Below are 12,781 nucleotides of genomic sequence, written 5' to 3' on the forward strand. Positions count from 1 at the left end.
TAATAAATACTCCATAAGTATTATTTACTTTCCTGAAATAATATTTATAGACAAACAAAATATATTTTCTGAAAAATATTTGATTTTCTTATTTAATTTTTAGTGTTTGATTAGTAATAAGAAAATATTGTCTCCATAAGTATTATTATATATAATCTATTCAAATACTATAACACCACCCTTGAATCCCCAACCTTTAAAATGAACCTTGACCCCACCTTTAACACGGACCAAGACCCATATCTCAACACATATCTTGACCACGATTCAGGTCCCAACCCCTAACCTTGATATCGCCCTCGATTAGACTCGACTCCAGCCAAAATAAGGTCCAACGGTGACTTGGGACCTAATCTCAACCCTTATCTTGAATAGAGATTCAATCCCGAGCCAGGACTGGACCTTGATCTCGAGTCGGGGTCGGGTCTCGATTCGAGGTTAGGGTCCAGTCTTGGATCAAAATTGGGGTGAGTCTTGGATCGAAATTGGGAAAAGTCTCAGATTGAAATTGGGCATGAGAGTCATGAAGTTAGATCCCGAGTCATGAAGTTAGATCCCAAGTCAAGGTCAGAAGTTGGGGCTCAGGGTTGAGGTTGAGGTTAAGGTTGGGAGTTAGGTATTGAGTGAGGGTCAGGATCGAAAGTCGGTTCCGAATGGGGTAAGTGGTGAGGTTGAAAGTTAGTAGCGCAAAATATTTCTTTTACTTCTGCGTAGAAAAAATATCTTTTCTTGAAAAAATATTTTTTTAAACATTTAAGCCAATAAAAAATATCAAAAAATTGAAAAATATTTTATAGAAAATGTTAACCTTGGTGCCAAACACACCTGCGCGCGCAGAACTTCACAGTTATAAAGCTCGGATTTACCAATTTTCAAACAACGTAAACCTGCAGAGGGAAGAGAAAATGGAGGGAAAGCGTTCAAACACGCAGCCACTAACACTCATAAGGAAAATCAAAGGTAGATAGCGCTTCCATTAAACTTCAATTGTTTTCTGAAAATTCATTGCGATTCTCGCGTTCAATACATTGATTCTCAACGAATCGTCTTCGCGTTTGAGCCATATATACTTTGATTTTGTTTTGCAGGATTTACTCGTTCCATTGTTGAGGATCTCGCTCGAGGTAGGGCACCGTTGATCTACATCGATCGGTTCAGAAATTACTGTACTGACACTTCTGGAAATTGGTAAGAAGCAGCGGTAGCTTGAATATATGAAATTATCAATCATAGTTGAGCTTAGTGGATTGGTTTTTGCTGCTGTTTGAAATTTCATTGCAATTAGTGTTTTGGAATAATACGAAAACTAACACTGGATTAAACTGTCGATTTTCTATAAATAATAAATGAAACTACACTGATCGGTTCAGAATTTACTGTACTGAGCGAAGTGTTTCCCATTATCTGTTCCATTCTGCTAATTGGAAGATCTGGTTGAAAACAGTTAATGTGTGTTGCAGTTTGAAATTTCATTGCAATTAGTGTTTTAAAATTCCAACTCGAAAACTAACACTGAATTAAACTGTTGATTTCCTATGAATTAATAAAACACTACCTCGATTGGTTCAGAAATTTCTCTACTGACACTTTCGGAAATTAGTAAGACGCCTATGTGTGTGAGGATTTTATTTGGTAGCTTGAGTATATGATTATCAATTCAAGTTAAGCTTAGAAATGTTTTTTTTTCTTTTCCTTCTTTTCGAAGATCTAGTTGAAAACAATGAATGTGCTGCAGTCTGAAATGTCATTGCAATCAGTATTTTAGAATTCTAACACGAAAAATTACACTGAATTACTGTTGATTTCCTATCAATAAACACAACGATGTTTGGTTCCTTTCTATATTACAAGGCCTCCAAAGAGATTATCCTTGACGTAATTGAACTGAAAATTGCAACTGATGAAGATTCACATAGGTTTAAAACGGTGCTTTAAGAATGTTGCTAGCACTGGGCTTGGTAGATTATTCTGTGGAATTCCAGATGGTATGCTCCTGCTCCCCCTCAACACAACCCCTTCCAAAACGTAAAATGTAGAGAAGAAACGAATGGTTATTTTAAGTGCCCTGCTCAGAAGAAGAATGAGCACAGTCTATACTGAGAGATTTGTTCATAGAAGCCATTGCCTATACTGAGACACTAATAAGTACTAGTGGTAATTGTTATGTTGAATGGAGTTATAAAAACAATGAAATTTACTGAAGTTGGAGTTTGAATGGCTAATAAAGACCATCCAAATGTCGTGGTAGTATTAATGGTCTTTGTTTAATTTATGTAGCTCTTGCAGCTCTGGTTTGTCTACTGGCAAGGAAGCTATATCCCTGAAGAGGGAATGCCATGCACGTAGGCTTGGTGAGTCTAGGGAGAGTAAACAATACTTGTATATTGTATCTGCTGATCTTCATCACATAGTTGGACAAGAAATGATATGATAGTGAAAAGGGTAGGAATGATAATTAAAAGTTGCTATCCTCCCTGAAAAATGACAAAATTACCAGGAGAACTATTTCCCCGTTAAGTTGACTTTTCTGTTCTTCTGTTTTCCTATATGAGCCTCCCTTTCCTTGAAGTTACACAGGATGCACCATGGGGGGAAGGTGGAGTGGGGTGGGGCCCGTGGGGGTGGGGTAGTACAAGGTTTCTCTCTCAGTTTCCTTTTCTGTTTGGTCAAACCAACTTGAAGGCCTTTTTTGCTCTCCAATCTGCTTAACATCCTAGAACCTTGCTGGGTTACTTCATCTCTATGTTTTTGTTTCAGATGTTTTGTTGAGAGTTCTTGTGATAGTTCAACAACTTCTGCAAGAAAACAGGCATGGATCAAAAAGAGACATATATTACATGCATCCTACTGTTTTTAAAGGTAAATCTGGATCGACCTCTGGTGTTCCAACGAATCCTCTTTTCAGAAGAAAAATTTGGATGAATGCTAGGTGTTCCAGTGTAGTTACTTCCCTGTTAATTTCATAGGAAATGGTTGGACATTATGTACTCTAGAATCAGTTTTGAATTATTCTTGTGATTGGTTATGAAGTTTTTCTTCCATGGAAAATGCTTATGTGCTGTTGTATAGTTCAGCTTACTCAGTTGCTAGAGATGTGCCATGATTTTAGATCTCTAACGCAAAATGTATATATTCAGAAGGCTTCTTCCTCCTATATGCTCATCACTCTCTTTTGCACTCTATAATGCAGAACAATCTGTTGTTGATCGGGCAATTAATGACATCTGCATCCTCTTGCAATGCAGTCGGCATAACCTTAATGTGGTATGCCAACCTACTTTCCTCTCTGTATCAAAATAGACTCATTTTAGATGTATATCCACATGTCGTTCACTGTTAAGTTGGGAACCTTTTAACAGAGCGGGTTCACAGTCTCTTCTATATTTATTTAGTTACATGTTCATTTTTTACAGTGGAGGATTCAATTAGGGTTCAGAATATTGATTGATATTAGAAATGGTCATTCTGCTTTACTTATACATGCTTTTGACATGCAAAACAGTAGATCACAAGTATCTGACCCTGCCTTTGCCATACCATGAGGAGTGGGGAGGGGTTTGCTAGTGTATTTGATTAGAGGGATGTGAATATTGTTCTTGTATAGAACTTGAATACGACTTCAGAGAATGTAAAGGATATTGCTAGACTAGGGTATACCCATCATTCAAATGATTATTTTATTCTCTTTTATTGCTAATCTTGTAAGAAACTTGACCTTTTATATTCTTTTGATGCTTGCCTTTTACAGGTGTCTGTTGGAAATGGGTGCGTGCCTCTATACAGTTTATATTGCCTTGCAGGAGTGTGCTTCTAGACATGTACATTTTGGGTTCATTATATGCAATGTTCTTTCTCATACTTGACATAATATTTGCAATCTTTTCTTCTTGAAAATTTCAAATGTTTCTTCTTCAGTTGATTATGCTTATACCTCCTGCATTTGTCTCAATGTCGCTTCGTATGTGTCTAAATTCCTCTTTGGGGAGCAAAGTTACTTCATGATTGAGAGATTTGATATTGTCCATCATGTTACAATAAACTTTTGTACTTTGAGCAAGGTAAAATTTCATTATAACCCGGAGAAAGCATGTCACTCTCTAAGGAGTATTACTGCATCATCATTTTTGGCCTACTTTTGAAGATATTGGTAGCATATGTAGATCTAGTTTAAACTGCTAACCAATGAAGTTCCCAATAAATGTACTGCTGTTGCATTTTCCTCATGACAGTTTTGTCCGTTCCTTTAGATCGATATATAGTTGGTTCTCTCCTTTGTTTATATTGTAATAGTTCCTTGCAATTCTCAGTCATAAAATTCTTCTTCCAACTATTTATGGTCTAGATTGGTGATGGGGTGGCTGCGGTATGTGGAATCTGGGAGGAAAATTAACTGCATTGGCAATCCTCACACTGTAAGAATGATAGTTATAAGCTAAGATGGGTTTCTGTAGTTGTGTAACAATCTAATTATGATGGTTCCTGCAGGCATACCCGATTCCGGTCCTTGTTGAAGAGGTTGATGGTATCCTTATGAGTCTAAGCGTTTGAATTGTGAATTTAACATGGTTAAACATGAACATGAGTTTGCGGACTCCATACATGTGCAAGTTCAGTTATTGCTAAACATAAAGTTAAATGTACACTTTGTTGTTGAATACATCCTGTAATTTGACTTTATGGATTGCTTTCTCAGACTATGGCTGTAGTTGTTACTCCCTTAATGCTTGAACAAGATATTATTAGTGTTGCTCAATACGTTTTAGTTGTGGAAAAGGAATCAGGTAAAACTATTTATAAGCATATCAAGCCTATAACAGTCATGAAAAGGTATTCCTAGTTCATAAATAAGGCCACTATTTATTGTTCATCATGCAGTTTTCCAGCGACTAGCAAATGATCAGTTTTGCAAGAGGAACCGTTGCATTGTGATAACAGTACGCATCTTTTGTTTTCTGAGAATTTCCACACATACTTGGCTCCATAATTTCTTTTTAACAGGGAAGGGGTTATCCTGATGTTCCCACAAGGAGGTTAGACCCATGTTGCTCACCTTGCCAAACTTGTTGCAGATGAATTCTACTTCAATTAATCATATTTCTGTCTTTTCATGTTGCTTGCCTGTGGTAGGTTTCTGCGTCTCCTCATTGACAAGCTGCATTTGCCTGTGTACGGCCTGGTAGATTGTGATCCATATGGCTTTGACATCTTAACTACATACAAATTTGGTTCTTTGGTAAGGATAATTCAGTGTGGTGCTATTATGATGTGAACAAGTTGCTAACGTTCCTCCTTTTCACTGTAACAGTCTATGCTTCTATTGTTAGTTAGTCCAAACTTATGTTCACATTTCTAAAAGAAAAGTCATACATTCATCATCGTTTTCCTATCACAAGCTATCAAGCATTGAACGCGAGACACTTTAAGTTGAAGTGTATAGAGTAGTTAGATTAGATGGATTGATAGAATGATGTGTTCTTCGGTAACACATATCTTTCTATGATTTTTGAAGCAAATGGCTTATGACGCAACATTTCTACGAGTCTCTGAGATACAATGGCTTGGAGTATTTGTCCAGGATTGTGACAATTATAGCATTCCACAACAATGTCTCCTGCCTTTAACTACTGAAGGTAACATTCACACAATCATGTCTCGTTTCATTATAGCTTTTTCTCAAAACAACTCGTCACAAATGACTGATTGTGCAATCTTGTCAGATAAGAGGAAAGTCGAAGCAATGTTACCGAGATGTTATTTGCAAAGAGAAGTACCACAATGGAGGTAAAATTTCATACTACTAACTAATGTTAATGGCAAGACTTAGGGTTCTGAAAAATATTCATATGACTCTTCTCCACGTCCTAAGGTTTGAACTGGAGCTGCTGTTGCACAAAGGAGTTAAGTTTGAGATTGAAGCATTGTCTGTACATTCACTCACTTTCTTGTCCCATGAGTATCTACCATCAAAGATCCACAATGGAGGGTATATCTGAATCTTTCCTATCTTTGTTTGGTTCTTTAGCACGAGAAGTTCAAAGTATTTTTCATGTGCTCACGTAATTATCATTTGAAAGAACAACCTAACTAGTCACTTGTGTCAAATTCATCATGTTCCGCCATTTTGGCTATTAAGTTTTTCACGACAACGGTTGTGGATATCGAGCTACAAATGAGCAGTGACATTAAGCAGATTGATGCAGATTGAAATTTGTCACTGTATCTCGTCTTAAATGATACATCAGAATAGATTGAAGACCCCAAAAAGCCTAATTCTTAAAATTATTTGTGATGTAAGTTGAAATTTTCGCATCTAACGTGTTATGACACTATATTGGTTGTTGTTTTGCCCAGGAAAGTAGAATCATGATAAAGTAGACAATAAGAAATACGGACTTTTAAAAAGGATTCAAGTTATATATATTGGTATAGTGATATCATGTTTGTGAATCGTTTTACCAAGTTACTGATTATTATTTATCACAGGATTTACATGTAAATACTTTATTAATCATTTGATTGTATGCATTTTTTTACACGAAGAGATTATGCACGTAGTAATTGGCTAAGATGCAAGAACCTAGTAGTTTGAGATTGAACAATGATTATATTTCTTCTTCATGCAAAAAAAAGAAAACCAACACATACATACTCAAACTCATTTATGAATTATGATAACAGACTCAACTTGTCTAATGCAAAGTCACTTTTTACCTATACGATTGAATTGCTAAAGTAATTTATTTTTATTACAAACCAAAATTAGATCACTTTGAAAAATATTTATTTGTTTTGATCTAGTTTTATAAAACTTCCTCAACCTAGGTTGATTCATCTTTAGGAATGAATTAATTTTGTTGCAATCATTATATTCCTTAAATAATGACGTCATTTACTAATGAATATTTGGACAATTAATGTGCAAATTATGGATCAAGCTTGACACCAATACAACATGTGATAAAGGATTAATTAAATTAAAAGAAAATAAAGACCAAGCAGAATAGATTCAGAGTATTCTACTGAAAATCTTTAAAAGTAATAACAATAGAAATATAGAATAATAATAATAAATATCTCCGTGACATAAATAATAAGTACAAAATCTTTGTAAAGATTTGATTTATAAATTACTTAAACATGACAAAAATAAAAACCAAATGCAGAGAATTTAGTACTTGGTTACCATTATATGAAAATGGTAATAAAATCTTTGATATAATTATCTGATTTTCTTTCTCCTTTTAATCAATGAGGGAGTATCTTCATAAACAAACAATAATTCAACCTCTACTTACATTGCACTCGTTAATTTGTCCTCCATTTTTTTTCTCATCAACTCTATTAGCTCTTTCATTTGATTCAATGGAACCCTTTGCTGAATTGGTATGATTCACTTTCATAAAAAAAATCATAATTTTCTCCTTTAGTTAGTTAAAAGTTGTAATTTTTCTTTTATCAATTATGTCTTTTTTAGGGCTGTATTTTGAAAGTGGACGTTCATTGTGATGCATGCAAGATGAAGATGGTGGACGTTTTGAGTTCTATATGCGGTAATATGTTCTATATGCTTTTATTTCTTAGTAGAACTTGTTTTTTCTTTTTAATAATCGTAGTGTATGAGCCTGTTTGTTTGTACCTCGGCTAATTCCACCTCTACTTGGTGGATAACTTGTCTGCCAAAAGTTGGACAGATAAGAAGAAATCACCTAGTTTATGAAATTTAAACACACATGGTTTATGGCTCTTTGAAGTTGAAGAAATATGGAAGTTAAATATAATTAAGCGCAATTTTTAGGTCACCTTTACCACTAAACTAAAACCTTCACTTTTGTTTAGACAACCTTTTTAAAATTTTCTGGTGCAATGAGGGGTTATGGAAGGGTACGGGAAAGGGGATAGCAAGAATTGAACCTACATATATTGTGTCGAAGACTCCTGCTTTCGCGCACCTAGACTAATTCCATGTGATACCTATTACTCTATCCACCAAAACTAGGATAGATGGGAAGAATCACCTAGTGTTTTTTGTCTCCTGATATCTCATGGTTCTCAACCACTAGGTCACAAGTGAAATTTTTACCCTTTTGTATACTGTAATTCTCTAACAAAGATGATCAAATCCTCTTCAAAACATGTAACTCCGTCCATGAACTCTCGATAAGGGACTTAAAGAAGAGAAGACAACTATGGTTTATTTGTTTTTAACACATTTTAATTTATTTTATAGGTGTTTATTCTGTAACAATAGACTCTGAAGATGGGACGGCCAAGATTTCTGGTGAAGTTGATCCGAACCTCCTCTTGAGGGCGTTGTCAAGATCAGGCCTTGGCAACCATGCAGAGGTGAAATGGGTGAGACTTAAGCACCCAATGTTGAGTAATAGTCATATGACTGATGGATATGGTTCCTATAATCATGGATATGGCTCTCATAATCATGGATATGGTTCTTATAATCAAGGCTATGGTTATAACAGTTATGGCCACGGTCATGGCCATGGCTATAGTTCTATTGGTGGTCCTTTTATGCAAAGAAGATCGTTGCCCGAATATAACTATGGTTATGAGGGACACCACAATTACCAATATCCTTTCAGGGGGACTGCACAAGACTCCTACGCCACCAACTATTACCCCGGTGCTCTGCCATCACCTAGGTATGTTCCAACATATGAAGATGACAACTTCAACTATAGCAACATAATGTCATTGTTCATAGTACTTATTGTGTATTGCATCTTTTTGTAAAGATTTGCTTGTTTATGTTAGATTCTGTTGTTGTACATAGAATTTACGCCTTTTGTTTTGTTTGCATAAAGGGGTTAGGACAATGTTGATTTTGAGGCTTAACTTCATACTATTTCCAAGTATTGTTTGCCTATTATACAGTATGTATACATATTATATTTTGGTAAAATATACACGGACATATATAAAAGGACACTCCTTTTGCTGGTGTCGGAGGGCATTCTAGTTATCTCCGCCATTGAACAGAACATGTTTACTTAGTCTTATTGAGCATCCATTGCCTCTCTGCTTCGTAGACTTCTTTTCCGACCTACTTTGTAGGCTATATCTGCATAGAGTACTGAGAAAAATTCTAAATCATGTATTTTCTTTCCTGAATTTGGTTGAGTTTTTCTTCATTTCTTATAAATCTTGTCATTGTAGGCCGTACAACAGCTATTATATGTAGAGAACCGGAGAGATTTTAATGGCTCGTTGGCTTTCACCGTGACAACAAGAAGTTGTTTGCGTGAATTTTTCTTCTTAATTTTGTTTACAAAACGAATATTATTATATATTTATAGGGTAGTTATTATTGAATATGTTTACTTTTTGTTCAAAGTTAAACAGCTTTCATCTGCACTCAAGTAAATTTACTTGTTGGATTTTCATCAAGGTAGCTGATGCTTTACTTTGGTAAGTATATTTGTTGCTGCTGAAGTACTATGCCTTTTATTTTCCAATATTTGAAATGAATAAGCAGCCTTGCAATTTCCTTTCTTGCTTTCATAGTCCTTTTAACAATGTTGTTCGGACTCTTCAAAAGTTGAAGGATCAGACATGCACCCATCGACATTTTTGAAGAGACCAAACAACATAGTTTTTTTCTTGGGAAAGAGCTAGATCACAAGGGTCTACTGTACATAGCTTTACCTTTTGCAAGAGGCTGTTTCCACAACTTGAACCCTGGTCACATGACAACAACTTTACTAGTTACACCAAGGCTGCTCTATTAGTGTGCTTAAAATTATAGTTTTTGATTTGTGCTTCCTCTACTAGATTGATCATTTGCATCTTTGATGATTGATATTTTCATGTAATGATATACATTCTTCCTGTCTAGACAATTTGATTGGAACAAAATGTCATTCTCAACCTATTTGGCAAAACGAATAATTGCTTCTTTGTTTGATGTGTATAATTGTTGTGTGCGTGTATGCTCTATGCTCTTTGATTGCTCTTTACTGTTCCATCTTGTTCATGCTATTATTTGCCTTAGGATTTTAGCATGATAAGTGTTACATCAACACACATAGAAAGAAATGAATATGTACAGAAGCATATAGACACAATTGACGAAGTAGTGCTCCTTCTGTTCCAATTTTCCAATTTATGTGGCTCCTTTCATATTTCAAGATCCAAACAAATTTATCTTTGATCGTAAATTTTTCAAATATCTTTTAAATATTTTGAATTGCCATTTATTGTGACTTATAATACTTTTTACTTAGTTTACAATTATATAAATTTCATTTCAAAAAAATAATAATTAATGATTCCATGAGTGTATCTCTGGTAACTTATACTGTTTAATTCTTGAAAAAACAAAAAGTATCACATTAATTGAGACAAAGGAGAAATAAAACATGGTATGAATATCAAATTACACATTACTCCATCTATCCTAGTTTCAGTCTAAAAAAAAAAACACATTTCTATATTAAGTAATAATTTAACTTTTAAATACTCATAATCATACAAATATCTATCACAATATCACTTTTTTCAGGCCACAAGTTTCAAAACTCTTCCTTTCCTTCTTAAATTTCGTGTTGAGTCAAACTAATTCATTTTAGACGGAGGAAATATTAATTAAAAATAGAAGTATTGCTATATTGACCTTGGTATTTCCCAGACGTGCTTTCAACTTCATATTCCATTCCCTAAGCACCACCACCACGTCTATGGCACTTATCATATATTTACCACTTGCTCTGTTTCAACAAAACACACACAATTATGCCATCACCAAAAACACTTCCATCTAAATCACGAAATGTGGTTGCTCCATCTAGCTCACCATCCCGGTTACCTCCTACACCAGTTCTATTACAACAACCATCTCACAAAAAAGGTCAATGGAAATCAACAAAACTCTTCCGTCGTGTAAAATCCGTTTTCCGTTCATTCCCTGTAATAAACCCTCCGTGCAAAATGCCGGTTTCTAACCGGCAGCACGAAGGGCATATACATGGAGGAAAACAGATGACAGGTACTCTCTTTGGGTTCAGAAAAGCTAGAGTTAATCTCGCAATTCAAGAAAATCCAAGAGGCGTTCCGTTGCTTGTACTGGAACTGTCAATTCAAACAGGTAAACTACTCCAGGATATGGGATCTGGACTTGTGAGAATCGCTCTAGAGTGTGAAAAGAATCATTCGGAGAAACTGAAATTAATTGATGAACCTATATGGACTATGTATTGCAATGGGCGAAAAGTTGGGTATGCAGTAAAAAGAGGACCTACAGAAGAAGATCTTAAAGTTATGCAGAATCTGCATGCTGTGTCAATGGGAGCTGGCGTTCTACCAACTGAGTCTTCAGAAGGAGAACTTACGTATATGAGAGCTTTTTTTGAACGAACAATTGGATCAAAGGACTCAGAGACTTATTATATGATGAATCCCAATGGTACCAGTGGTCCTGAGCTCAGTATTTTTTTCGTTAGGATTTGATCTAATATATACCATCATAAAAGATTAATTTTCTTGTCAAAGAAACATATAGGGATCAAAGTATTAAACTTGAATGAAGAATATAATTTTACATCTAATATGTGTTTGGTTCGATTAGTATTCATGTTTGTTACATATAGAATGTTTTTATGATGTTTGATTGGTGAATGGATGTTTTTTTTTTTTTTAAAAAAAGATTAATGAACATGAAATAGTGTTAAATTTTGGCTATCTAACTTTTTCCCTTGTTGTCATGTTCTTCTAAATCATTGTAATTTGGCTCAATTTGTTTGTAAAGGAGTTCCATACCACATATCATATCCAATAATTCACATCTTGACAAAATTGCTAAAAGGAATGATTTTAAGTTAGTCTTGATTAGCTACCTTTTGTCTAACATACTTATCTTCAAATGCCCGATTTAGAATTTGAAATATATGAGTTTCTACACCAACTTCAAGTTAACATTATACAATACTTTCTCCGTTCCTATTTATACGTCGTCGTTACTAAAAATAAATGTTTCTTAATACTTACATTTCACAAAATAAATACATAAATAACAGTATTATTCCTATTTACGCTTGGGAGTTATTAGTCTTGAAAGTATGGATTTGACCAACATAGAAAACTAAATGATTAATTCATGTTCATTGGTCAATTTAATTAATCAAAGTAAATTAATTTATGTTCATTTTAAAAAAAAACTTGACTTCAAGAGAACACTAAATAAGGGTACAATGGTAAACTTACATAGTTTCTTAAGGAACATGAAATCTAAAATGGTGACATATAAATAAGAACAGAGAGAATAATAACTTTGCTCATAGTCAAATATGTAATGTATTTTTAAATATTTATGCAATACTATTAAGTTTATGATAATGAGTAATCAACCCTCTAGATCAATTGTACATGCCTACTCAATCATATGATTTTTGTGTGTCATTTTTGACATAATCAATTAGGCCAATTGTTTCATTGTGTAAGGAGGAAAGCTAATGTTAATTGAATGAATATCCAATAACTTTTAAGTTGTTTGTCTTCTTTTTGTTGTTGTTAAGTGCTAAAATTCAAGAAAAAAGAATTTCCAATGGTCATAAATCTAAGCCACAAGTAGTAATCAAGTGAAGTTTGTCAATATCATGAGGGGTGGTCTTTTTCAATTGAAGTCCTCAGGTTCTTTCTAGATCTTGCCGACCTTTCATTAATGTGTATTTGCTTATTGAAGATATGCAACTATGGAATAGTCGAGTTTCAATGCAGGTATCAAAAATTGATTTAAAAAAATGCAACTATAGATTCAAAAGAGGTGAGGAGG

The 12,781-nt window shown here is 34.4% G+C and overlaps 2 protein-coding genes across 2 annotated transcripts; both read left to right on the forward strand.

Moving 5' to 3' along the window:
• Positions 1-827: 827 nt before the first annotated feature.
• On the forward strand, positions 828-9,502 carry LOC102586801 (meiotic recombination protein SPO11-1). Its single transcript, XM_006346084.2, has 18 exons — positions 828-960; positions 1,089-1,188; positions 2,278-2,351; positions 2,758-2,859; positions 3,191-3,264; positions 3,749-3,765; positions 4,343-4,412; positions 4,486-4,522; positions 4,734-4,781; positions 4,876-4,934; positions 4,999-5,030; positions 5,128-5,233; positions 5,510-5,630; positions 5,718-5,781; positions 5,867-5,983; positions 7,475-7,550; positions 8,228-8,657; positions 9,172-9,502. The coding sequence occupies exons 1-16, from the start codon at positions 906-908 to the stop codon at positions 7,485-7,487; spliced, it is 1,089 nt and encodes a 362-aa protein (XP_006346146.1). The 5' UTR covers positions 828-905; the 3' UTR covers positions 7,488-7,550; positions 8,228-8,657; positions 9,172-9,502.
• A 985-nt stretch (positions 9,503-10,487) lies between these two features.
• LOC102587371 (protein MIZU-KUSSEI 1) lies at positions 10,488-11,631 on the forward strand. Its single transcript, XM_006346086.2, has one exon. It carries the CDS (start codon positions 10,747-10,749, stop codon positions 11,458-11,460), a length of 714 nt encoding a protein of 237 aa, XP_006346148.1. The 5' UTR covers positions 10,488-10,746; the 3' UTR covers positions 11,461-11,631.
• Positions 11,632-12,781: the final 1,150 nt, after the last annotated feature.

This window comes from Solanum tuberosum, unplaced genomic scaffold (assembly GCF_000226075.1).
Source record: "Solanum tuberosum cultivar DM 1-3 516 R44 unplaced genomic scaffold, SolTub_3.0 scf00076, whole genome shotgun sequence".
Lineage (NCBI taxonomy): Eukaryota > Viridiplantae > Streptophyta > Magnoliopsida > Solanales > Solanaceae > Solanum > Solanum tuberosum.

Excerpts from the sequence above, each read along its gene's own strand:
- LOC102586801 (XM_006346084.2), top strand. The coding sequence starts at position 906 with ATGGAGGGAAAGCGTTCAAACACGCAGCCACTAACACTCATAAGGAAA. Across the intron at positions 2,860-3,190 it reads GCATCCTACTGTTTTTAAAG|AACAATCTGTTGTTGATCGG; the intron begins GTAAATCTGGAT and ends TCTATAATGCAG. Across the intron at positions 4,782-4,875 it reads AGTTGTGGAAAAGGAATCAG|TTTTCCAGCGACTAGCAAAT; the intron begins GTAAAACTATTT and ends TTCATCATGCAG.
- LOC102587371 (XM_006346086.2), top strand. The coding sequence starts at position 10,747 with ATGCCATCACCAAAAACACTTCCATCTAAATCACGAAATGTGGTTGCT.